Source organism: Pteropus alecto, unplaced genomic scaffold, assembly GCF_000325575.1.
Source record: "Pteropus alecto unplaced genomic scaffold, ASM32557v1 scaffold25, whole genome shotgun sequence".
In the NCBI taxonomy this organism is placed as follows: Eukaryota; Metazoa; Chordata; class Mammalia; order Chiroptera; family Pteropodidae; genus Pteropus; species Pteropus alecto.
The window spans coordinates 22,771,779-22,796,389 of record NW_006441955.1 but is presented as its reverse complement, the minus strand read 5'-3'; the positions used below and the strand labels follow the sequence as shown (position 1 = coordinate 22,796,389).

The following is a 24,611-nucleotide window of genomic DNA, read 5'->3' as shown; positions in this document are numbered from 1 at the left end:
TCTTCTTTAGAACCAGTGTTTTGAACTCTGCATCTGTTAGATTTCTTGACTCCATTCTATCTGGATCTCTGTTCTGTTCTGTCGTATGGTTTCTGCTTCTTTGTCTTCCCATTTTGGCTGCCCTTCCATGTCTGTTTCTATGTACAAAGCAAAGCTCCTAAGTCTCCCGGTCTTATTAGTATGGATTTGTGAAGTAGGGGTCTAGTGGCACAGTCCTGAGAGGGGTTCAGCTGCAGGCCAAACTTAGCCCAAGACTCTGCCCCTCCAGGGCCACCTATTAAAATTCAGCAAGCGATCCACAGATGTCATGCTTAGAGCTGCCTCAAAAAGTCACACCAGAAACCAAGGCCACCTGGCTCCAGTGTGAGTCTAGATGCTGCTCAGCAAGGAACATCTGACTGGCTGAGGCTATACCTGGATGAGGCTAAACCTGGGTGGGATGGCGAGTTGGGGGAGGTGAGGTTTCAGGGAATCCTTTGGGCGGAGCGACCTCTGTTATCCAGTTTGATGACATCACGGCTATGGCAGCGCTGTGTCTACGCATTGGGAGGAGGGAGGGCTCAAAAGGGAACAATGGATACTGTCAGCACTTCTGTACAGAGCGAGTCTCACCTCAGCCCTCACTCGGAAAATGTCTCCTTGTAAGTCCCTGGTGACCCCTGCACAGCCGAATCGGCACTGGTGCTCAGAGCGAGCAGGTCTGTCACTGTGAAAATCCACTCGCAGACGTAGCCCCTTTAAGAGGCAACTGCCTCTGCTGCAGCCTTTGTGTCACTCAGCGGCTCAAGACCTGGCAGCCCCGCGTCCTTGCCCCGTTGTTCTACCTTTTGCCGTTGCAGAGGGATGAACAGAGCTTCTATCATCTATGCCATTTTTTTTCCTCCCCTCTTCTAATTTTTTGAGTTGTTTTGCTCAACCTGGGCAGAATTCTGAGCAGTACATTTGTCGTCCACATGTATGAAATGAGTGATGATCAGAAGTACAGATTTAGACTCATTCATAAACAGTTTTTAATGGTCTAGCTGGATGGTCAGGGACTTGAAAAGAACAGAATTGGAAGATGGTGACTCTCTTAGAATGGGCATAAACTTTTAAAATGTTTGTATTTCATGTGAATACCCATCAAAGGACATTCACTGTAGAGGAGACGCTTAATAATCATGTGGACAAAATGATATGCTCTGTCAAGTAGCCTCTTTTCCTAGCCATCCCATTGCTTCCACAAAAGACCCATGAACAAAGTGGCCATGGTTACAAGGATGGAGCCTATGCAAGGGCTCAAAAATATAAACTTCCTCTTACCAAAGATGATCTGGTTAACCACACAGCTTAGTGCCTAATCTGCCAATAGCAGAGATCAACATTAAATACCCCAAAAACAATACTCCCCAGGGAGACAGCCCACCACCTTAGGTTCATTACACTGGATTTCTTCCGTCATGGAGGGAGAAGATATTTGCCCTCATTGGAACAAACAATATTCTAAATATGGATTTGCCTTCTTTGCCCACAATGCTTCCGCCATCATCACATTCTGTGAACTCACAGAATGACTTATCCACCATCATGACACTCCACATAGTACTGTCTCTGATCAAAGAACTCATTTCACAGCAAAGGAAATACATCAATGGGCTCATGCCCATTAAATCAACTGGTCTTACTGTATACACCATCATCCAGAATTGTCTGGCTTAACAGAAAGGCAGAATGGCTTATTGAAGACTCAGTTACAGTACCAACTGGGAAACAACATCCTGAAAGAATGGGTTCTGCCTTAGAGAATGCAGTGTATATTTTGAATCAGAGACCATTATATGATGCCGTATTCCTCATAGCGAGAATACACAGGTCCAGGAATCAATGGGTGGAAGTGGGAGTGGCTAGTCTCACTAGCATACATACTAACCCACCTGAAGAATTTTTGTTTCGCATCTTGGCAACTTTGAGCTCTGCTGGAGATGATAGTCTCCACAAGGTTATTGGTTCCACCAGGTGATACAACAATGGTTCTACTAATATGGAAGACAAAACTACCACCTGGCCATTTTGAGCTCTTTATTTATGCTACCAAACCAACAGGTTAAAAAAAAAGGAGGGTGGCGGTTGACTCTGATTACCAAGGGGAAATCACATTGCTATATACAATGGAGGCAAAGTGGACTATGTATGGAACCCAGGAGATTCTCTGAGGCACAACTTAGTATTTCCAATAACAAAGATTAATGGAAAACTGCAGCAACCAAAAAAAGTTAGGATGACTAAAGATTCAGACCTTTCAGGAATGAATGTTTTTAGATCATTCCACCCTTATTGCTGGAGGTAAGGGAATTATGAAACGAGCAGTATAAGAAAGAAGCCATAGATATCAACTACAACTCATGAACGATTACAGAAACAAGAACTTTAGTAGTTATGAATGTATTCTCTATACTTTGTTACATGCATGTGCTAATTTGTATAATCATTTTCTTCTCTTCAATTTTAAAAAATTTGGTACACAAGTTACTACAGGTTAACTTTACAATTTAGTGTTTAGGTAACTGAATATTCAGTGGGACCATGACCGAATTTGGGATAATTAATACACAATGGCTGTTGGTACCATGAGTCTTCTCATTTGGGGGAAGTGAGAACGTTCTCACTTGTTAAGAATAGATGTATCTTATTAGGTAGAGATACAGAGTCATTCTGTTCTAAAGGAGTCCAAATGTGTGTAGTAGGATACACATGGAAGTCAAGTGGTCAAAAGAGATATGCCAGTTATCAATTTATTATCACTCAGCTCCCAATTCAGCCTTCAATATAAGCTCTGCAATAATGAACAGAATTCCTATGAGTACTTCTCTTTTAAAGTATGCATAATATTAAGCATTTTCAGTACAGGATACTAGAGGGACTCTGTAGGATGAAGTGCTCTCCTGCAGTTTTCACCGCAGCACAGTGGGCCAGCGTGTAGGTATGAAAACATATGCTCAAGTCACATACCCAGAATGTGCTATCCCTTGGCAATCTCACAATCCTGGCATGGTAATATAATAACCTTCCTATAGCCCTCTTGATACAGACAACTACACTCTTCCTGTAGCCCACTCTTCCTGTTTCTTCACCCTCTCCTCAAGTTTGTCTCCCATAGTCCTCTTGATGCTACTGCCTTCCCAACAGGTAGACTGAGTGCTACAGGCCTCCTGTCCATATGCGTCTACTTTCATTGTATATCCATGTGCCAGCCAGAAGAGGTGGTACATGTATACAATGGAATATTACTCAGCCATAAAAAAAAAAGAATGAAATCTTGCCTTCTGCAACATGGATGGACCTAGAAGGTATTGTGCTGAGTGAAGTGAGTCAGACAGAGAAAGAAAAATACCATATGATTTCACTTATATGTGGAATCTAAAGAACAAAATAAATAAAACAGAAACAAACTTATAAATACAGAAAACATTTTGATGGTTCCAGATGGGATGAGAGTTGAGGGAGCAGGGTGGTGAGTGAAAAAGGGGAAAAGATTAAGAGGTACAAATTGATAGTTACAAAATAGTCATAGGAATGTAAAGTATAACAAAGAATGTGGTCAATAATTTTGTAATAACTATGAATGATATCAAATGGGTACTAAATTTATCAGGGTGATCACTTTGTAACTTATATAAATGTTTAATCATAATGTTGTAAACCTTATGTATATCAACAAAATATCTCATACATTGCTAGTAAGAATGTAGCTGACAGACCCACTCAGAAAAACAATTTATCATTATCTTGTAAATACACTGACATACCCTATAACCAAGAAATTCAACTAGATGTACTTTGGATAATGCTTACCCATGAAGACTTATTTCATTCATTTTTCCTTTGAGAAAAACTAGTAGATTTAGATAAAAGCAAAATTTAAGTATTTTTTAAAAAACCACTCAATAGTATTATCAGGATAAGCTTCTAGATTTAAATAAACATCACATATAAAGGGAGACAACTTTTTGAGCTTTTTTGACAGAATGGTTAAGATAATATAGACCTGCATTTATTAACAAACTATCAGAAACTATGAAGCCTTATTAACCATGTCTCAAATTATGGATATAGATAAATTAATGTATTTATCTTTCAGTCATTCATATCAGTTACAAATCACTTCAAATGAACCTAACCACTCTAATTTAGAATTTACAAAACATTTAAAGTTTCAAAAAGTCATCTACGTCAATATTCTACTCATTTTACCTGAATATCCCATTTGTGGTGTCCAACTTTTATAACCTGATCTCTGGGGATTTCCAGCAGACAATGGAGTTTTTAGTGTCTGAAGATAATTAGTACCTCGTGCAGAAGATGAGCTTGTACTAAAAGTAAATTTTGATGCAAATGTTTTTTCTGCATAAGATCTGTTGTTGCTAAAGCATGAACCTAAATTAGAAAAATTAAATATCAGTTATTAAAATTAAGAATTATATAACAACATATTAATCTCTACAATTTATACCATCTTCATTTGCTATAAAATTTCATCTGCTGATTTTTAAATATAACAAATTATGACAAATTACATTATTGATAATCTTGTACTAAAATATAAGGAAAAGTGCTTGCTAATATGGCTTTTGCTTTTACAAATTCACTAAGACCTCCTAATCTTAAAATATACCAGATACAATTACTTTGTAATTATAAGCCCACTTTTCCTTTATTGACTTCATTGAAATTCTCTCCTCAAGTAAATGGTACAAATAGTTTTAAACTCACCTGAATTCAGTTCCTTATTTATGTACTTACCTATTGATATATTACCTATTTTAACAGGTTGTCATAAAACTTGAAAGAATGTACAAAAACAGCTTAGCATAGCATCTTGGCACATACAAGTTCTTTAAAAAAATAATGGGGCTCTTTTCTCTGATTCCCCTTGCTTTCCATGCAACTTTCTATTTTGATTTTCAAACCACTGGCTTTTAGTTTCTTTTGCCAGATATTTTTTCTTCTGTTTGTCTCTTAACTATTGGCTTCCCAGGGTTCCATACTTTTTCACCATTGCTTACAAATCAACATTATACATTTTTATAGGCATTTTGTCTACTATCTTGGTTCCTATTAGTTTTTATTTCCTGGCAATTCTCAAGCCTTCATATACAGTCCTAACTCCTCTCTTGCACTGTAAACCACAGGTTGGCGAACTTTTTAATAAAGGGCCAGATGGTAAATATTTTAGGCTTTGTGGGATATAGGGTTTGTCACAATTACTCAACTCTGACACTTTAACGGGAAAGCAGCCATAGACCATACATAAATCAACGAGCATGGCTCTATTTCAATAAAACTTTATAGATACTGAAATCTGAATTTCATGTAATTTTCACATGTCACAAAATATTCCTCTTTTACTTTTTCAGCCCTTTAAAAAAGCAAAAAAAAAAAAAAATCCTTATCTTAGGTCTATACCTGCATTATTCAATATAGTAGCTACAAGCCACATGTGCCTATTTACATTAAATCAGAAATAAAATTAAAAAATCAGTTCCTTAGTCACACTAGCCACATTTCAAATGCTCAAAAGCCACATTTGGCTAGTAGCTACCATATTAGACAGCATAGGTATGGAATATTTCTATCACAGAAAGTTCTATCAGTGTAGCTCTAGGTCCCCATATCTAACTACCTTTTAGAAGTAAACCTTTAGATATCGTCCATAAATTTTTTAATGTCCAAAAGTGAACTCATTATCTTTCCCTCAAAATTTATTTATTACCAATTGTAGTCAACTGTACTATCTTGTACCCTTTCACTCAAGTCATAAACTTAGGAGTCATTCTTAACTCCTCTTTCAACAATCCTAACAACCAATTTGTGATCAAGTCTTGGAATTCTTTTTTCTTAAATATTACTAAAGTTTCTCTCTACCTCCATTCCTATTAGCCCATTTAAACCTATATCTTCTCAGATCTTTTGCAAAAGTCTCGACATTGTTCTCTTTGCCTCCAGTATCATGTCTAATACAGTATTCATATAACCAGTGATCTTTCTGAAAAAGAAATTTCACTGTCTCCCTTTCTTACAACACCTCAGTGTCTCCCCATACCCACCATATGATAAAATCTAACTCCTTTACATGGGTCCCAGAAAGAATCAGATGATATATTCAAATGAGATCTTAGATTTTTTTTTTTTTCCCGAGAACCATCTCTGCCATTACTAGTATGTATATAAACCTACAAAACGAGATGAAAGAAATAACCAAGGGAGCGGATATAGATAAAGAGGAGAGAAGACATCCTAGAACTGAGCACTGAGGCACTTCAATGTTAAGATAACAAGAGCAGGTATCAGAGAAGGAATAGCTAGTGTGGTAGGGAGAGAACCAACATAGAGAAGAGGCCTGGAAGGCAAGCGAAGAAAAGTATTTCAAGGAAGAAAGAGTGATAAACTGCTAATTAAGTCAACTAAGTCAATTAAGATGAGACATGAGAACATATCAATTGATTTGGCAATGTGATGATCTCAACTCAAGGAATTTCAGGAAGGAGAACTAAGGAAATATGGTAGGACTGCAAGAAAACTCCACTGGCCCACCTGAGGTTAGTGGTCACGGACTTAAAATAACACCAGTTATCAACATTATGAGGTTTTCTCTAGCCTTGCTCAGCCATGTGGATACAGATGCACATTAGCAGAGGGGTGGGATTTAACCAGTGTTGGGTTCTCCTAGGTGGGAATGATATAGGAAAAGAGGCACAAGGGATTCAAAGGTATATGGAAAAATGCAATTATGATGATGGACCATGAAATTTAGGCTTCCTAACGAGGGAAGTGAGCACAGGCAGGCAGTGGTAACAGGCAGTTAAAAAGGTAGTAAATCAATGGGGGATGGATCTTGGTGAGGCTGAAGAAATGTGTAGATTTTAGAACTGTGACTGGTTCTGAGAAGAAAGAAGTGGTGCTGTAAAGAGGCTAGGGCCTGTTAATATTCTACTTAGTGCAAAACGAGACCTTTGGAATATAAGTATTTCTTGAATTATTTCAGTAAGTGGTGGTTGAAATGGCTGCTCATTCCTCGTTTTATACAACATAGAAAATTACTGTTTTAATAACATCAAGTTTCTTTAAAACACCTTTCACACCAAATCTCACTTTATTATTATTTTTATTTTTTAATTACAGTTGACATTCAATAATATATTAGTTTCAAGTGTACAGCATAGTGGTTAGACATCTGTATAATTTACAAGGTGATCCCCCAGATTCATCTAGTATCCACCTGGCACTATAGTTACTACAATATTATCAGCTATATTCCCTCTGCTGTACTTTACATGCCCATGACTATTTCATAACTACCAATTTATACTTCTTAATCCTTTCACCTTTTTCACCCAGCTCCCCACGTCTCCTCCCATTTATAACAAAATGTTCTCTGTATCTATGAGTCTATTTGTTTGTTCATTTATTTTGTTCTTTAGATTCCACGTAAGTGAGATCATATGGTATTTGTCTTTCTGCCTGACTTATTTCACTTAGCATAATACCTAGGTCAATCCATACTGTCACTAGAATAATTTGAGGTGAGCTTGATAAAGGGAATATTTACAAAAGTATGGACAGGATATAAGGATATCACCAAAAGGAAGTGTCTAGAACCAGGACAAAGTATGCTCCATTACCATTCCTAGGCTTAAAGGAGCTAAGGAAAGGAGTGGTTATCAGAAACTAGAAACAGAAAAGGCTGTGTCTTATTCTCAAGTCACTTTTGTATCCCAAGTCCATTCTTGAAACTTCCTTGTCTTGGTTCTCCAATTTCCTTGTCCCCTATTTTGCTTGTACCTTCTTAATCTTCTCCCCTCTGGTCTCAAATATACCAGTAATTTTCAAATCTGTATCTCTCCTAAGTTTCTTTTCTTAATCCTAGATCCATATATTCAATTGCCTTAATACAGATGTCCCAGAGATGCTTCACATTCAACATGTCCATACAGAACTCAATTTTCTCTCTAAAAGTTGCTTCTCCAACAAAATTCCTTTTTTTTCAGGAAGCAGTACTACCATTTCTCCAGTCACCAAAGCCAGAGACTCAGTTGTTGGCATGGCAGACAAAAGCTACTTGCCTCCCAGACCAAATTCCTACAAGTAATTCAAGTTTATCTGTTATCAGAAGACCCTCCTGCTCTAACCAAACAAAATTATTTGCAGTTCTACCAGCATGACATGTCACACTTCTGTGCCTTTATATGTGGTTTACTTTAAAGAATGTTCAGTTTCTCTTCTTTTCCTTCCCTTTAGCTGACATTCTGTCCTATTTATGCTTCAATACTAGCTCAAATTGCATTTCCTCTGTATATTTTCTCATTTTTGTATCCCTAATTTAGTAGTAAAGACCTCAAAAATCTGCCAATAGCTCAAATATAGTTATCTTTTAAAAGTGTATTTATTGATGTTTAAGTCTATCTTCCCAACTGAACAATAAGTTCCTTGAGAGCACAGATTATCATCCTTAGCTCTTAAAATAACTATTTCACTATTCCTCCGTAAAATGGGAACAAAAAAATTAATTTGCAGAATTACTGTGGGGATCAGAGATACCACATGACTAGTAAGAAGCCAGAACAGAATAGGTGCTCCTTAATTAGCGGATGTTCTTATTACTGCTGAAAATAGCGGGTGAAAAAGGATTTCGTGAAGGGGATTATATTGACAATGTGAACATATATTTTGCCTTGGAAAACTCGAAGTAGCCCAGTTACATTAGAAAGTAGGATAGATATTAAGAAGTGATGGAAATAAGGGCATAAAAATTGGAAACAGATCCCAAATAGCCTTGAATAGCCTGCTAGAGTTCTTTTACCTGCAAATACAAACCCACTGATATAAGTGGTAAGGGATATAAGATTTTCATTTTCCCTATGACTCTGGTAACACTAAGCTTGGAAGGAATATTTAGGAGTTTGAGACAATAATTCAGAAAAAATGAGGGCCTGTAATGGCACAGAGATAGAAAGGGACAGAATTATTTAAAAAGTAAAGATACATAAGACTATATTTAGATGTTGAGAGTGAGGGAATACTTGAACTGTTGAAGTCTTCTAAGTTTAAGATTTAGGCAGCCCAATGATTGAGATAAGTATGAGAAACAGGTTGAAGAGCTGCAGCGAGATGAATTAAATTAATCATATAGTGAGTCTCAGGTATCCATTGGTCTCTCACTAGAAACTTCACAAGACAGTCTGAAATAGGAATCTAGACCATAGATGAATCGGAGCTGTGGTGATTATCACATCCAGGTTGAAGTGGCCTAGAAAAAAAACTCTAGGGACAAAGCAATGATTTGAAAATTAACAAGGTGAGCACAGCAGTTCTCTGGAAGGTAGGAGAAAATTGGAAGAGTGAAATCAAAGAAACCATATTAAGAGAATTCAAGATAAGACTGGTCAAGAATATTAAATACAGCGGAAAGGTCACATGAGATGACCATTGTATATAACATGTTACCCTACCATTAAATTGCAACAGCATGTGAAAAAAATGGCATTGGTTTTCTCACAAGTGGAGTGAGAATAAACGAGTCGAACAAATTTTGAAGGGCATACGTTTTTAAATATTAAACATGCTATTAACTCGAATAAAATGTTAAATTTAATCTATTTTCATCACATCCTAGAAGGCTTGAAGACTTAAGTCTAGCAGCCAAGAGGGTCACCACTCATCACCAAACTTGTAGACAAATTCCGTCATCTGTCATACGCAGTTGACCCTTGAAAATGGACAATGAGGATCCACTTACATGCAGATTTTTTCCAAATACTATAAATGTATTTTCTCTTTATTTTTATTTTTTTTAGGCGAGGCAACCCTTGGTTGACCTCACAGATTGCAAGGACCTTGTCAGCTTACAAGCCCTTATTTTTTTATTTTTTACGCCTACAGCACCTGGTCTTCCTAGGTGGTCTCTCATTCAAGTACTAACCAGGCCTGACTCTGCTTAGCTTCCGAGATCACAAGGGATCCAGCTTGTTCAGGGTAGCATGGCCATAGACTGTATTTTCTCTTCCTTATGATGACTTCCTTCTTAATGACATTTCCTTTTCTCTAGCTTGATTGTAATACAGTATATAATGCATGTATTATACAAACCACGTGTTAATAGACTCTCTTATCGGTAAGGCTATTAAGTTTTGGGAAAGTCAAAAGTTATACAGGGATTTTCCATTGGGTAGGGTTGGTGACCCTAACACCCCCCACCCCATTGTTCAAGAGTCAACTGTATTTTGGGGGGTGGAGGGGTGGAGGGGATGGGGGCGGTTAGGGTAAGAAAGGACATCATACCAGGCAGTTCAGCCTTCCTCAAAACTGAGCCATCCTCCATCGTAGCTTTGTAATAAAACCCATTTCGATAGTCCAGTCTTTTAATAACTCTGGCCATGGAATTCCCAGAGCACTCCGTTCTCGTCCTCCAAACAAACTCCAACTGAAAGTTCTCTGTGCTAACCAACCAACACTACCTGAACTTGCACAAGCTGCAGGACCCTACCCCATGAAAAATTCTCACAAGTCCTTGCCTTGAGCTGGCTGGGAGCTTGGCATATGGCATGGGAGGCTGCTGCTGCTGCTGCTGCTCCGGTCGCCGGCGGCTCCAGACGTGCCCGTAGGAGTGAAGGCTGAGGCCTTAGCTGAAGGGTGGCTCTGAGGAGTCTCCTTGAGTCCGATATTGTAGCGGGGACCTTGTGACCGAGCCTCTACCGATGAGGGGGCACCCCCGGGAACTGAAGGTGCAGCTATCTCAGGCCTCAGCATCTTCGCAGTCTCTTCAGACACAGGAATGAAATTTCTGAGAGCACCCTCACGGACCCCAGGGACAGACTAGACGCAGGGGAAAAAGAGGCAGGACGTGACGCACGGAGCTGCAGTGCGCAGGCGCAGAGCTGCAGCGCGCAGGCGCACATGGACCCAACTTGCCGCACCAGCACATCCTTCCCCGTCCACACTTAGTTCTCAATGCCAATACCTCCCACATGATTTGGTTATGAGATTAATGAGGTTCGGCCCTCCTCAACCTGCGGCTACCATCCGAACGGAACTCCTCATGGCCAATCAATGACCATCCAATTTGGTAGCCCCATTTTTCGTATAACGTTTTCCCTTACCCCAAGGCGACTGGTGCATATCATTCCCCACACAGCCCCAAATACACTAGCTTCTTTTTAAACATAGAAACTTGTCTATCACTGTGCACCTAGAGCTTATGAGCAGAAACAAATTTAACACACTTCTCTACAACTCTTCAAACTTTGGTCGTGAGGCTAAATATGCCATTAACTCTTACAGCAGAAACACCCACGAGGCTTTCATTACTGCAGAATTGCCTTTCAGCCAGTAAAGATAAGGTTGGCTGTATACATAGTGGAACAAGGGAAAGAATGGGTTTTGCGGGGGGACAGCTTTAACAAGTTTCCAGTCTCTCACTGTCTTGGACTGTGGTTTCACATAGGTACTTAGGAGCAAACTACACAAATTCAAACTCTAGCTTCACAACAAATGACCTTTGGGAAATATTTACCTGTTTACTCTTCTTAAATATGCAATTAGCACTAACTTCATAGATAGGATTTAGAAACAGAATAAAGCACTCTGGACACTATTAGAAGACATTCATTTAAAACATTATTGAATTTATGCATTTATCACAATAAAGCAGGTATTTAACAACATAGTTCACCCACAAGCAATGACTGCATTTTGCAAAACTTCAAATACTTCTGACACCATTTTAAGTTTCATCCAAAGACTTCCAAACTCATAAACTGCAATTTAGTCAAAACTCTAGTGAATTTCATGCAAGCACCTACGTTCAAGGTGTTTAACCATGTATTATTGGTCAACAATGTTGAGTGAACCATTACTTGTGTAACACTACTCTTAAAATGACACAGGTTATTGCAAACACACTTGAGAAAAATTTCAACTTTCACCTCGCAAAAAATGTTCATTAAAATACTTTATTTCACCAAGAATGTAAAAACTTTTAGAGAATAGTTGTGCTCATTTTAGTCTTTCTGAAAACACGGGTACACAAAATATTGTGGCAACTATTACTTGTCTCCTTATTAAGGGGAAAAGACCAACCATCGCTTAAGAAGCTGGCATTTTGACATGTTAAAAATGAGAATAAAGTGTAGTCCCGATTGTAATCATATTCTAAGACGAACTGTCATTTACCTAAATCACTGTGACCAACTCAGAGTTAACCATAAACCTATGAAATACTCCCAAATTTCAACAGCCATTTGTTTTTGTAAATCTTTTAATTCATATTTAGAATGAGGCTTATCAATTTTTTTTATCAGTTAACATTATCACTGACACAGACCAATTTACATGAACTATCATACATAAAAATATGAAGGAAGCACAGGATAAAATCAAGTATAACACTTGACTTCAACTAAATAGTTCTTAAAGATTACTGCTACAAAGAATATAAATACATTAAAGTATAAACCAAATATTGTACTCAGAAAAGCTGAAGACACACTAGGCCTTTATTTTACAATATGTATAATTATACAATTTATTAAAAATCAATACATATACAAAATATTAACATATTGTTTGGTAAGCACTTCAAATACAGAAATGTTAAGATGGCAAAACTATATTGAGCAACTTATGCATCAGTGAACCTAGCTCACTAGTTCAGGCTGAACATTCACTCTCCGAAGTACTTCCTCAGGCATGCAAAAAACAGGACTAACGGGTTTAATCTGTTCTTCTCCCAAAAGTGACAATCCAGCAATTCCAAATAAAGTATGAAAAGGATCAACCTATTAAGAAAATAAGAATTTGCTGTTACAAAACCAAAACTTCTAAATCCCTGCTTCTGAATAATTATATTGGAGCCCATTATCTCCTTTACTTGAATGTATGTTTCAAGTTTTCTGAATAAAAATGGCTTCAAATTATGGTTTTTAAACACAGGATCTCTACCATACACTTAACTTTTTGGCAACAGTGATTACTCAAAAAAGCATCCTATTTCAAAGCAACACTTGGAAATACCATCCATTTCTATGTCTGGAATAGCTTTGAACCATAGAAGTAATGCAAAGCAACACTGAAACTATTATATGAATGTCAGAAATACTTGCCATATCTCCTGGCCTGTCTGCAAATCCTCCTGTTTCTTCATCTTGACACGCTAAGATGAAATTACGTAGTTTCTCTCTATCAATCCAATGAAGCCTTCCAATTATCTTTAGGGAAGCCAACACCCACCATGAATAGCAGACATCTGGTAACTAAGGGGGGAAAAAAGGCAAAGTTGATAATTTTATTCTCTAGTCCAGTGGTCTCCAACCTTTTTGGCACCAGGGACTGGTGCTCTCATGAGAATCTAATGCCTGATGATCTGAGGGAGAGCTGAGGCAGTAATGCTAGCACTGGGGAGTGGCAGCAAATACAAATGAAGCTTTGCTCACCTCCTGCTGTGGGCCCAGGGGCTGGGGATCCCTGCTCTAGTGCACACAGCAGGTGGCGAAGAATCAAAGGATATACTGACATGCAGTGTTTGAAATGCTGAAACCCATAAATACAACTGCTTAGAATGAAAAGATAATCACTAGAAAAGACCAAACACTCCAATCTGCAGAAACACATGCTTTATGCTTGTTTCAGTACTTTATGACAAACATCCATCTACCTGTATTTCTACCTGCAATGAATGCCTAACTTAGCCCCTTACCCAAGAAGCTGGAGTTAAGGCTCATGAAATTCATGGCGATGTATATTCCATTTCCCCAGGTAGAGCATTTCCAACAAATACTATCCAGGTAGGCAGTATTCTTGATTAAAAATCACCTATAGCCTGGATTTTTTTAAACACGGTCAACTTGAATTTAAGAAATGCAAATGATCCTATCTTAGAATTAAGAATCTTCAATTCAAAACAGTCCTCAGTTGATTCATAAGCGCATTAAAAGCTGTCCTAGATGTTAAGTGCAGGTTCCTGGAAATCCCTACTCATTTTCTAATTGTTGAAAGTTGCCCAGGTTTTCCATCAAACCTTAACTAGAACCTACCTGTGGTTATTTCCCTACCCTTTAACTTATACAAATATCAAGCAAGCAAAACTAAACAAAAATGAAAACCACCACTCCCTATCGTATTTTTTAGGTCAGGGCTCAAGCAAGCTACAGATTGAGTCAAATCTTGACTACAAGAAAAAAGTTTGTGTAATTTTTAAAGTTTCTTTTGACAGGAAAATCATATAAAATAACAGTGTGTCCATAATTTTATTGAAACACAGCCATGCCCACTCATTTCTTATTGTCTATAGCAACATTTGCCCCTTAGGGCAACAAAACCCTATGTCCTACAAAGCTGAAAATACTGTCTGGTCCTTACAGACCCAATTTAGAACATAATGTGTGAGAGATTAATGAAAACTGGACTTGTCAAAGAAAATTTAATTATTTTCTTTCAAATCCAAGTCAAAAATTAGTTTTTTTTTAAATTAATGATTTTAATGAAAATTTTCTAACTTTTAAAAAAATCTTTGACAACTCCATTTTTCTTTCATACAAGTAAGTCAACATGGAGATTTTTATACAAGATTTATGTGTTAACAGTAGTCTGGCTCCCAAACATAAACCTTTTAATGTATGGCTGATTCCCCTTGGTACAGGCAGGTCCAGAACTAAAAGGTTTGAAGAACTTCATTTCAATGCCTGACTACAAGGCCTTCAGAAGGGGGGGTGGAGTAGGGAGAGGAGGAGACCCTGGACCCTTAAGAATTCACACGATGTGTGCATACAAATACATTTTAAAGCTAAGTTTATTTGCCCCTTTGGCATTTTCCTTTAGATAACTCGAGAATCTATTTCAGGGTAAGGGAGACCAAAAAAAGATTTGTAAAAAGGGCAACAGAAGGCATCATGCACATCTTTTCTTTAAGTATCTTTTAAATAGACACCAGGGTTAATTAAGCACTTCAACCCTAGCTGTTTTTCAAAGGGCATTTTTTGTTTCAGAGGCACAGCTAAAAAATACAAGGAAGATAAAAAGCTCATCACTAATTTAGAAAACCAATATTGAAAAAAGATAAAGTGGTACTCACTCAAGGTTATAAAGCTAATAGAACAGTTTATCTTAAGAAACAATACCTTCTCTGGCCTTCCATTGAGTCCACCTGAAGGTAACTGTCGTTCACAAAGCCACCAACCAAGTAGATCAGAATTTACTTGATGCAACTGATTAGTAATAGCCAGGAATCCTGTGCAACAATAGATCTAAAATTACAGACATAAAGTACATGTGTATAATTTTTTAATAGTAATACAGTGATAAAAACTTCTTAAATTATTCAAACTCCACTTTATTTCTAAAATTTCCTGACAATCAAATAGTTCGAATTACAAACATAATTTAAACAAATCCAAGCATGCTATTACTAAGATCCGATTCTGCAATGAAATACCATTGTCAAAATTTCTTCATGGCTAAAAGCATATTTTGACAATCACCGACATATACAATGTTCTCTGGCACAAACAAACAGGTGTGTTCAGGACAGATCAAAACAGAATATTTCCAATTGCTTAGTTCATTTGCCTGTGTCAGAGGGTTTCACCAGCAAGGGAATTATCTATAAAGCAAACCACTGTAAAAATGCTTTCCTTAATCAGCAATTAAACAACCTTTACGTAACACCTCATATATTACATTTAGTCAATAACTTCATTCATATTCAAGACACTAAAATTGCTATTAATATATTTTAATCTGTATTAATAAATTACCTGCCCAGCATGAGATTCAGAACCTGGCCTACAACCAAATCCACCATCAAAGTTCATACATGATAAAACAAATTCAATTGCCTTTTCCACATTAATAGCATCCAGCTTTCCCTATAAACAGAAAAAAAAAATGCCTATTAAATTCCAGAGGAATCATGGATGATATTTCATTCTAATACAATAGTCAAAACTTACCAATAGAGCCAAAGTTGCCACCGCACAAAAAGAGAATCTTGTATCAATTTCTCCTAAAAACAAAAGGGATCAAAATGAAACATAAATGTTCTAGAGGTTTCTGATTATAATATATAGTCTAATTTAACTTAAAAACTGAACTACCTGGTTAAATATCCAACAGTTCAAGCTTAAAATTTACTTTTAGGTCACCAGAAGGAAAGCTAAATAAACCTGAAGTGAAATCACTTTACTTCTAAGGAAACTAAGAACTAGAAAACTGCTTTGTTGAAAATATAGCAAATTATAAGTTGCTCATACAGAGCCCATAAAAGGAAGATAACAAAGCTGAAAGGACTAGGAAATTTCTAATTACAACTTACCCTATTATATAAAAGTAGATTTTCACATCCCATGAAGCAGCTGGTCTCTCCGGCATGCACTGTATTCAGCCCTACAGTAGAGATTATCTACATTTATCAAGTAAAATACTATTCCCTCCCTCCACTCAAATATTCAGTAAAGTTGTAAAGTTTCTTGAACATTTTCCCCTTGCCAATAAGTAGTTTTCAAAAAACTTTACAAAGCCACCAAATATTGGGGAAAAAGTTCACCTACCTTATCTTTTTTAGACTGGCCCCCTCTGTTCCAGTGCTCCTGTATGCTGACATAACTAGCACAGTGCATGCTGGAACTCCCAGCAAACCATTAATTCCTGTTAGACCAGCTGCTTAGTGGGACCTGAAAAGATTAAAAACTTGAAAATCTCCTTTATAAATTATTAGCAAAGCCAATTCACTGTACTTAAAGTTTTTGCAACAAAGCTTATTACTGTAATAAACACCCAAACATTTCAATATTGATATTTTTGGTAACATGGATGAAACTGACATTACCCCAAATATCTCCAGCAAAAGAACCATCTTCTTTCTGTAGACTCTGAACATATTCTACAACTTTATTTACGTCGATAACATTAATACTATCATACAGAGTAAGAATCTGTAATAAAAACAAACCATGTCAAATAATCTTCAGTAACTGTTCTAATGTTCAACTACCTTTTAAGTTGTCAATCAAGTATCCTTGTCTATGCATAAACTTTTTTCAAACATGCTTTCTTATATGCAATAAAATTTTAAGTATTACCAACAAATCCAAAACTTTTAAATGCATGTGTTCTATGTACAAATTGTAACAACATTTCAAGACTTAATCTAATTTAGACTTTAAAACCTGTATTTGTGAATTTTCACTAATATCGAAATTAAAACATTTAACTCCACCTAGTGATTTTCAAATATTCATACACTAAACATTGTACCATCCAAGGTCTCAGTGTAATTTTAGAATTACATCTACTTTGGATTCAGCTAATACATGCCATCACATCACTGACCTTGTAGGATAGACTTCATTTGCAAAGATGAGAGTAACTTTTTGACATACTTATGGTTACCTTCCTCAACCTCATTTCAATTTCCCCACTCAGGTAAGAGTATATACTACCAAGACTTGAATTTTAATTAGTATTTACCTGGACAGCACTCAGAGTGTACAGAAGATGAGGATCATGTCCAATACTAGCACTTATTCCACCACACTCATGTTGACATGACTTAATAAATGTGAGAATTTCTTCTCTATTCATGCGATGCAGTTGTCCCATAAGATCCATTACAGTCAGACCCCAATAGATGCCACTCATTCTCAAATACTCAGACATACAGTATTCCTAAAATACACAATTAATGTGCCGTTTGAATTGATGCGGGGGTAGAGATTGAACACAGAAAGCTAGCCAGTTACTTTTTACTTCACTTAATCCATCATCAATAAGTTTAAACTTGTGGCTTTCAAATTTGGGGCATGAGGGGACTACTATCTTGAAAAGCATGATAAACTCAATTTACTGACAATACAAATACAGCTTTAATCTCTTCCAAAAGCCAAACGTAAGTCAGAAAAAGACCTTTCACAAGTTCGAGGAAAACATTTAAGAAATGTACTTATTAGACATTCTTTTAACATATACTCTTTATGAAACCTTTTTATCAGTAAATGATTTAACTACTTGCAAACCAAAATGGCCAATACATACAAAAGATAAAATGGGTAAGAGTGGCTAATAATGGAGCCATTAAAACAAATCAAAAAAAAACTGGCACGAAGATTCCAGAAACAAATTTTTGCTATGGTCACCAATGCTTTATATTTTAAGGTTTTGAATCAGTGAGTGGTCTTAGTGGTTTGCTGTGAACCCAAAACTCAGTTTTAAAGAAATCAAGTGAGCAGTAGATAAAAAATAAACATTGCCCTAACAACTCCGTAACTACAAAGTTATGGGAACCAAACACTTAAGAACTTATCAACGATGTTTTCCAAGATGGTATATATAATCCAGTTGTTTGGATACTCCAGGGAAAAATACTTTTCAGTTGACTCATTCACTAATTTTCTAAGATTGTCCCAGAAAGGAAACCAAGTAAGTTTTTCAAGGTCTCAGCGTAATTCTAGAGCTCGTGTTATTACACATCAGCCATAAATTCAGGTAATACATGCCAACACATCATTGACCTTGAAAGTTTACCTCAACTCCAAAAGGAGAAACTTATTCTGCACCTTAAACCTCTTACAAATCTAGACAAGAAAGGAATCTGTCTGCCAAGACCTCTAAAAGAGTACTGGGAAGAACCGGTGTTAAAATATTTATGTTCCTGCAACCTCACATATCCAAAGGTGTACTTCACAGCATTTCAAGGACCTATCATCAGTCCTTGGCATGCACTGAGTTGGATATTATTAAAAAACACGGGCCATAAATACTGACCTACCGATGATGCCGAATGGTCTGACTTCTTTAAAATAAGCTTTTAACATAAAACCATACATACATAATCATCTTTCTTTGAGCCATAGGATGCGATATAATCTGCATGCTTCTCCAATAATAGGGTGTCGGGTGCATCTGACTTGATGATAACATCCTTCTGTGGTGTGCCCTTTCAAAGTAAAAGTAATGATTTCACATGTTTATTTTTTGATGTTTGATCCCAGAGCATATTCGTTATAAAGCTTAACCTTTCCCTCTAATTTTAAACTAAAAGTTTTTGGCAAGATGAAAAGTGCCAAGTTATCTGACCAAAAAAAGTTAAGTACTAAAACCCTCATAAACATTCAGGTATTTTTCAGGTCTCAGAGTAATTCTAGAGCTAAAGTAGTCGTAATCAATTTTAGATTCAGAATACATGCCAGCTCATCATAGACCCAAAAAATTGCCTTCATCTGTTGTTGCTTATCTTTCCCTTAAAGAGTTGAGTAAAATAACCACCACAGAATATTAAAAGCTTATCAGGACAGCTTAAAAGATTTGCATGTAGCAGAAAGCAAGCTGAAGCATTAAAATAAAAATCTAGCCTGCCCATAATTTGCAGTTGTTCGTTAATAAAATCTTATTAATCCCAGAAATTCAAGTTTCAAAGCACTTTCTACGCACCCCCAAAATTATTCCATTTCTCAATAAGTCCCTTTAGCTCCTTCTCCACGAGTTTTATTCTTAGATTCGTTAATTTCAAACAAGCCTCCCGGTTATAAGGACGCTACTTTAGTTCTCCCCATTTTTTATCTTCCTGAGATCACATTGTATTTATTATAAGTAGGTCAAGGTTACCAAAATATTAATAAATTTCATTTAGGTCCCATTTAAAATTTACTACGTCTTGAGCCATAGATAATATACATGTATATGTGGATGAAAATAAGTACCGCTGACCCGCCTGGTTTTGATGGATTAAAAAATCAGGCCTTTGAATCCTGAGGCCTGCCCGACAAAAGGAATCCTGGACAAAATTACAAGCGGCAATCGCGCCCTCGAGGTCTGCAGAAAACGCTGAGTAATACTTCGTCCACTGAGCCCGTCAGAAATTTTACAAGGCTTGTGTTTTAACCCAACCATTCTCCAATATTTAGTCAACAATCCTATCTATATAGTCACTGAGCTGCTCAATGTTACCATACCCGGCCACCTCTCGACCCAGCTGGACTGCAGCGAGAAACACAGCGACACTCACCATGTCTAAAGACGAAAAGGAAACTGCGCCCGTTCCTGGGTATAGTTAGGCGGCACGCGCCTGCGCAGAAGCGCCTCTCAGGTCCCCTTTGCGGCCCGACATAGTTGACCAAATTCCTGCCTGCTCCATGGCTGCCCTAGGACCCCACCGACGGCTTATAGCTGTCGTCGCTGCCTGTACCCAAAGTCTCTGGCGACCATTTTCTCGTCTCTTAAGCACATTAATTTGTATGAAACAGTTTTAAGTAATATTTAAATATCTCAATTAATTTTAAGAAATACTTTGTTCTTGAGGCTCTTTGAACTCAGAAGATCTGAAATGGCTGGTAATTAGTAAAGTTCTTGCACGTAGTAAGTGTTCAATAAATTCTTTTTAAAGCGAATGTTAATGAAATGTTCGCATTCTCCAGTTGCATTGTCCTTTCTGGGTCTGGCTCCCCACTTCAGGAAGTGCTCATAGCTGAAGTATTTGGAAATTAACTTTCGAACAAAAAATACCATGTGCCTTTTACGACCTTTCTACAGGATTCATATTTGCTAGGTGTATTATTACAGCTATTTGCATTTGTGCTTTCTTACGTCTTTAATACTTAAGCATTTGGGGGAGTCTATTAGAAAAAATTAGGAACCTATTCCCTTACAATGTATTCAATAACCATTTGGAGAAGCGTTCTTGACAGTGACACGTGGATTATCAATAATTGAGAATGATGATAGATTTCATTATCTTTTCCTGTAATTTTGTTGATATTCCCATTTCTAGTTTGAGGCTTCATTGTTAAATACATGTAAGTTTGGAGTTATCCATTTCTGGTGAGCTGAGCCTTTTATCATTCAGTAATGACCACCTCTAACCCTCATACTTTTTATCTGAAAAAGTCTGCCTTGTTAAATATTACCGTAATTTCCCCAGCTTTCTTTTGCCTCTAAATCAGATGGGGGAGGAGTGTGTGGTACAGTGAGGGAAACCAATAGACAGGTGGGGCAGTGCTCAAAATAAGAATAATACAAGCATCAGATCCAAAAAGTAACATTGAGTCTATAACTGCTGAAGGAATGAAAAATAAGCCTCACTTCCTACTTTATAAAGGTATTCAACAAATATGTATTGAATAAATGCCTAGAATGTGCTGAATATTAATCTAGGTTCTGGGGTTACAGTGGTGAGCAAAATGGAAATATGTATAGGGAGCACATGTTCTAGCAATTCTTGTAATTAAATTCAGCAAATCTATTTCTAGATATTTCTTCTACGAATATACTCCTTTGGGTATGAAATGACTTATGTGCAAGAATGTTCATAGCTGCAGTCTTTGTAATAGCAAAAGATTACAAATACTTTAATTAGCCAGCAAAGGGTTAAATAAACTGTGGTATATTATTTATGTGGCCATTAAAAAGAATGAGAAAGCTCTGCATACATTGCTATGCAAAGACCTCCAAAATATATTAAGTAAAAACAAACTATGTATAGTATGCTACTATTTGGGAAACAAAGGAAAAAAATATATGGATATGCTTGAGAATGCACAGATTTACTATAAGTAGTTGCCTGCAGGAAAAGAAATGGGTGGCTCAGGACAGGATTTAAGAAAGGCTTACTTTTCACAAAATACTCTGGTACTTTTGAAATCTGATATATTTTGCCCCTTCAAAAAATAAAAATCTCCTCCTCTAAAGAAAAGTAGCTACAAAAGAAAACAATATTGATTTAAAAACAGGTTCATCTCTGCCTCTAGACCTGTGCTGACCAATAGCCACATGGGGCACTTGAAATATGGCCAATCTGGATTGAGATGTGTTTTAAGTATAACTATTAATAGGAGCAATAGTGACAGAAATACAGGTATGTACGGGTTTTTATTTTTTAAGAGTTTTGTTTTCAAATATCATTTTCTTCTAGAAAATGAAAAAGTATAGTGAAATCCAAAACTTTAAGAGAGTGAATTTTGTTTGCCTGGGTGTCTGATACCTGAATCTGAAGAGACACTGGAATGTGCTACAATTTTGGCAATGCTTCCTGTTTCAAGGGGCTTACTTCTTTGGTTTACAGATTAACCCCTTCCACCAACAATGTAAAAGGTTAATCTTTACCTTCTGCCTAGGTAACAGAAATTTTGGTTTACCAGAATAAATTTTCTGAGCTCTCAATGTTGACACTTTGGTATCATTTTTTTTAAAAAGGGACAGTTTCCTCATTTGAGAAACGTCTAAAATTTCTTATAATCATGTTACATTCTTCTGTGTTTGTCTCTTTAATAAAATAAGTAACCAAATTACTTTCTTAGGTACCTATAATCCTACTTAATCAAGATATCAGATCTTTGATATATCTTTTGATTTTGCCATCCCAAGGTCAAATCTTGAATTTAGAAAAATAAAATTTCAGGATATATTCTACATTTAAATAAATGTATTTTGAAATCTCCTGGGGGCCCCTGAAAAATCAGAAAAACTATTCTTTCACTTTATAAAAAGAAAGATAATAGAAATAATGAAGTTTATTTCATGTGGTCCTCCATATTTTTTAATTATCAACACTATTGTGGGAGCTTCATAGGAAAAGTTGGTAAATAAATCAGATCAACTCAGCCTTCTTTAAATTTGTATAGGTAAAATGTTATTAATATAAATATGTCTAAAATTATGTACTTTGTTAGAAGACCCTGGAGATTTGTCAATGTTCTTATTTCCCTTATGGCAAATAATGGTTAAATTCTTGTGAAGTCATTATACACCATGCTGCAAAGAGATTTTTACTCAATTCCATTCTGATATTATTGGATATAGTGATTAACTACAACCTTTAGTGTTGATCATTGCAATAGATTGAATGTTTATGTCCCCCCGAAATCTGTATGTTGATATCCTAATACCCCAGTGTAGTGGTATTAGGAAGAGGGGCCTTTGAGAGATAATGAAGTCATGAGGGTGAAGTCCTCGTTAATGAGATTAGTGCCCTTATTAAAGTGACCCCAGAGAGCTCTTACCTTATTTCTGCCATATGAGGATACAAAGGGAAGTTAGCAGTCTGCCACACAGAAGAAGGCAAGTACATTGATCTTGCACTTCCTAGCCTCCACAACTGTGAGAAATGTTTGTTGTTCAAGCCAATCTGTGGTGTTGTTACAGCAGCCTGAACTAAGGCATTTATCTACAGACGGTCTCTTTTACTCTGGTCCTAGCTAAAAGGCTCTGCTGTAAGCTACAGGCCAAAATTAGTGCATTCAGGAAGAGAGTCTCAGAGACTCAGAAAGAATCAGATGTTTTAAACTACTGATACTTCAATCAGGTCTCTTAGGTAGAGACTTCCAGGCTGACATAGCTTAGACAAATTTCACACTATACCAGTGGACTGAATCATGATTTCTAAGACTCTTTGATCTGGAAGCAGAATAGCTTCTTGAAAGCGGTTCACTGACCCAAGATCCAGCATAACAGTTAAAAAGAACTGTATGAACTGATGAGGAAAATTTAACTACAGTCGTTTGGAATATTGTTTACACAGTTGTAATGTTCTATTTTAATGGATATACGAGGAAACACTTTTTAATTCTTAGGCTATCTCTAGCCTTCAATTTAGTGGAGTCTATTTTTGTAAACCGGAATTTTAAAATGGCATCTGATTCTTACCGAGTCTCCAAAATTCAGAAACATTTACTCGATCTCCTTATAGTTCATGGCAACATTCAAAAGAAATCTGTACTCGTTTACCACGATGTAATTGAATGAATTGATTGTATAACTAAGGCCATACCTGGCATGTCATATTTGAGAATAATTTTCATTTAATCAAGTATGACAAGCCCACTATTAATAAACAATTTGACTTTATATGTCATCAAAGCCTACAAAGCTGTCCTGGTTTATAGGTTTCCAGTTGTGCAGAGCCTTCTTGGGGGCCCAGGAATGGTACCTGGTTTATAGGGTTCTAGTTTTTCAGGGCTCTTCTTGGACATCCAGAAACCTTAGTAAATTTTGGAAAAGCTGAGGAGAAAAATTTACCCAAATTCTTCATCCTGCTGGAGAATTCTGGCAGAGAATTTCTTGGGCTTCATTCCCTAGCCTTTAGATAGCAAATTATGGAGGCTTTTAAAAATCCAATTTGAGTGTCTTTATGAAAACTTTCAGACAGAAGTTAATCCTGTTCATGTACTTGCAAAGTAAATTCAAAGCCCACATGGTTAATTACTAACTACACTAAACCTGAAACAGCCTGCCTTTTTGTACTTAAGAATAACCCTGGCAGATTATTTATGATCACAAGGAAGAGACTGCCAAGAAACATTGTCAAAGACTTGGAAATAGATAAAAGAAGGTACCGTGTATCCCTATAGAGGAATGCTAGGTATTACCTAATGGATCCTCAGGTATTTTCTAAAGTGGTATGTACCTGTTATTATCTTTCTATTAGCTAGGCTGTTTTACAAAGTTAGAAGTTAAATTGTAAAAAATAGAGAGTAATAAAAATGAACCGTAAACTACAACTGATTTCTGCTCTGTAGAAAATAATGACCCCTTTAGATTTTATTGCCCTTTAGGTTATTAACTAGTATTATATCCATTAGCAAATTCTTTTCAGCATT

General features: G+C 36.7%; 2 protein-coding genes, 3 non-coding genes and 1 pseudogene across 9 annotated transcripts in view; all 6 read right to left on the bottom strand.

The window, feature by feature from the left end:
• Window positions 1–11,500, bottom strand: part of MSH4 (mutS homolog 4) — a 67,810-nt gene extending 56,310 nt beyond the window's left edge. The window contains exons 1-2 of the mRNA XM_006919333.3: window positions 10,548–11,500; window positions 4,231–4,413 (exon numbers count right to left, since the gene is read on the bottom strand). Of these exons, the coding sequence (XP_006919395.1) occupies window positions 4,231–4,413; window positions 10,548–10,782 (418 nt within the window). The 5' untranslated portion in view covers window positions 10,783–11,500. The remainder of the gene's footprint in view (window positions 1–4,230; window positions 4,414–10,547) is intronic.
• LOC112485939 lies at window positions 9,907–10,025 on the bottom strand (annotated as a pseudogene).
• Window positions 11,501–12,271: 771 nt separating the features above from the next.
• RABGGTB (Rab geranylgeranyltransferase subunit beta) lies at window positions 12,272–20,108 on the bottom strand. Of its 5 annotated transcripts, none has more exons than XM_006919331.3 (9): window positions 20,027–20,108; window positions 18,851–18,958; window positions 17,494–17,691; window positions 16,853–16,958; window positions 15,978–16,030; window positions 15,783–15,893; window positions 15,147–15,272; window positions 13,134–13,283; window positions 12,531–12,809 (listed from the first exon to the last, which is right to left on the bottom strand). In XM_006919331.3, exons 1-9 carry the CDS (start codon window positions 20,027–20,029, stop codon window positions 12,669–12,671), a joined length of 996 nt encoding a protein of 331 aa, XP_006919393.1. In that variant the 5' UTR covers window positions 20,030–20,108; the 3' UTR covers window positions 12,531–12,668. The 5 variants fall into 5 exon arrangements, with proteins under 5 accessions (XP_024907822.1, XP_006919393.1, XP_024907823.1 ...); XM_025052055.1 differs by lacking the exon at window positions 20,027–20,108 and adding an exon at window positions 19,974–20,026; XM_025052054.1 differs by lacking the exon at window positions 17,494–17,691 and having other exon boundaries at window positions 12,272–12,809.
• LOC112486077 lies at window positions 17,286–17,356 on the bottom strand. Its single transcript, XR_003048617.1, has one exon. It is a non-coding gene; the product is annotated as a small nucleolar RNA SNORD45 (small nucleolar RNA).
• LOC112486076 lies at window positions 18,453–18,534 on the bottom strand. Its single transcript, XR_003048616.1, has one exon. It is a non-coding gene; the product is annotated as a small nucleolar RNA SNORD45 (small nucleolar RNA).
• LOC112486078 lies at window positions 19,146–19,224 on the bottom strand. Its single transcript, XR_003048618.1, has one exon. It is a non-coding gene; the product is annotated as a small nucleolar RNA SNORD45 (small nucleolar RNA).
• Window positions 20,109–24,611: the final 4,503 nt, after the last annotated feature.

Coding starts and splice junctions, on each gene's coding strand:
- RABGGTB (XM_006919331.3), bottom strand. Junction 17,692..18,850: donor GCTCAAAGAAAGATGATTAT/GTATGTATGGTT, acceptor TGTGTATTTTAG/GAATACTGTATGTCTGAGTA. Junction 15,273..15,782: donor CTGAATCTCATGCTGGGCAG/GTAATTTATTAA, acceptor CTGTAATTTTAG/ATCTATTGTTGCACAGGATT.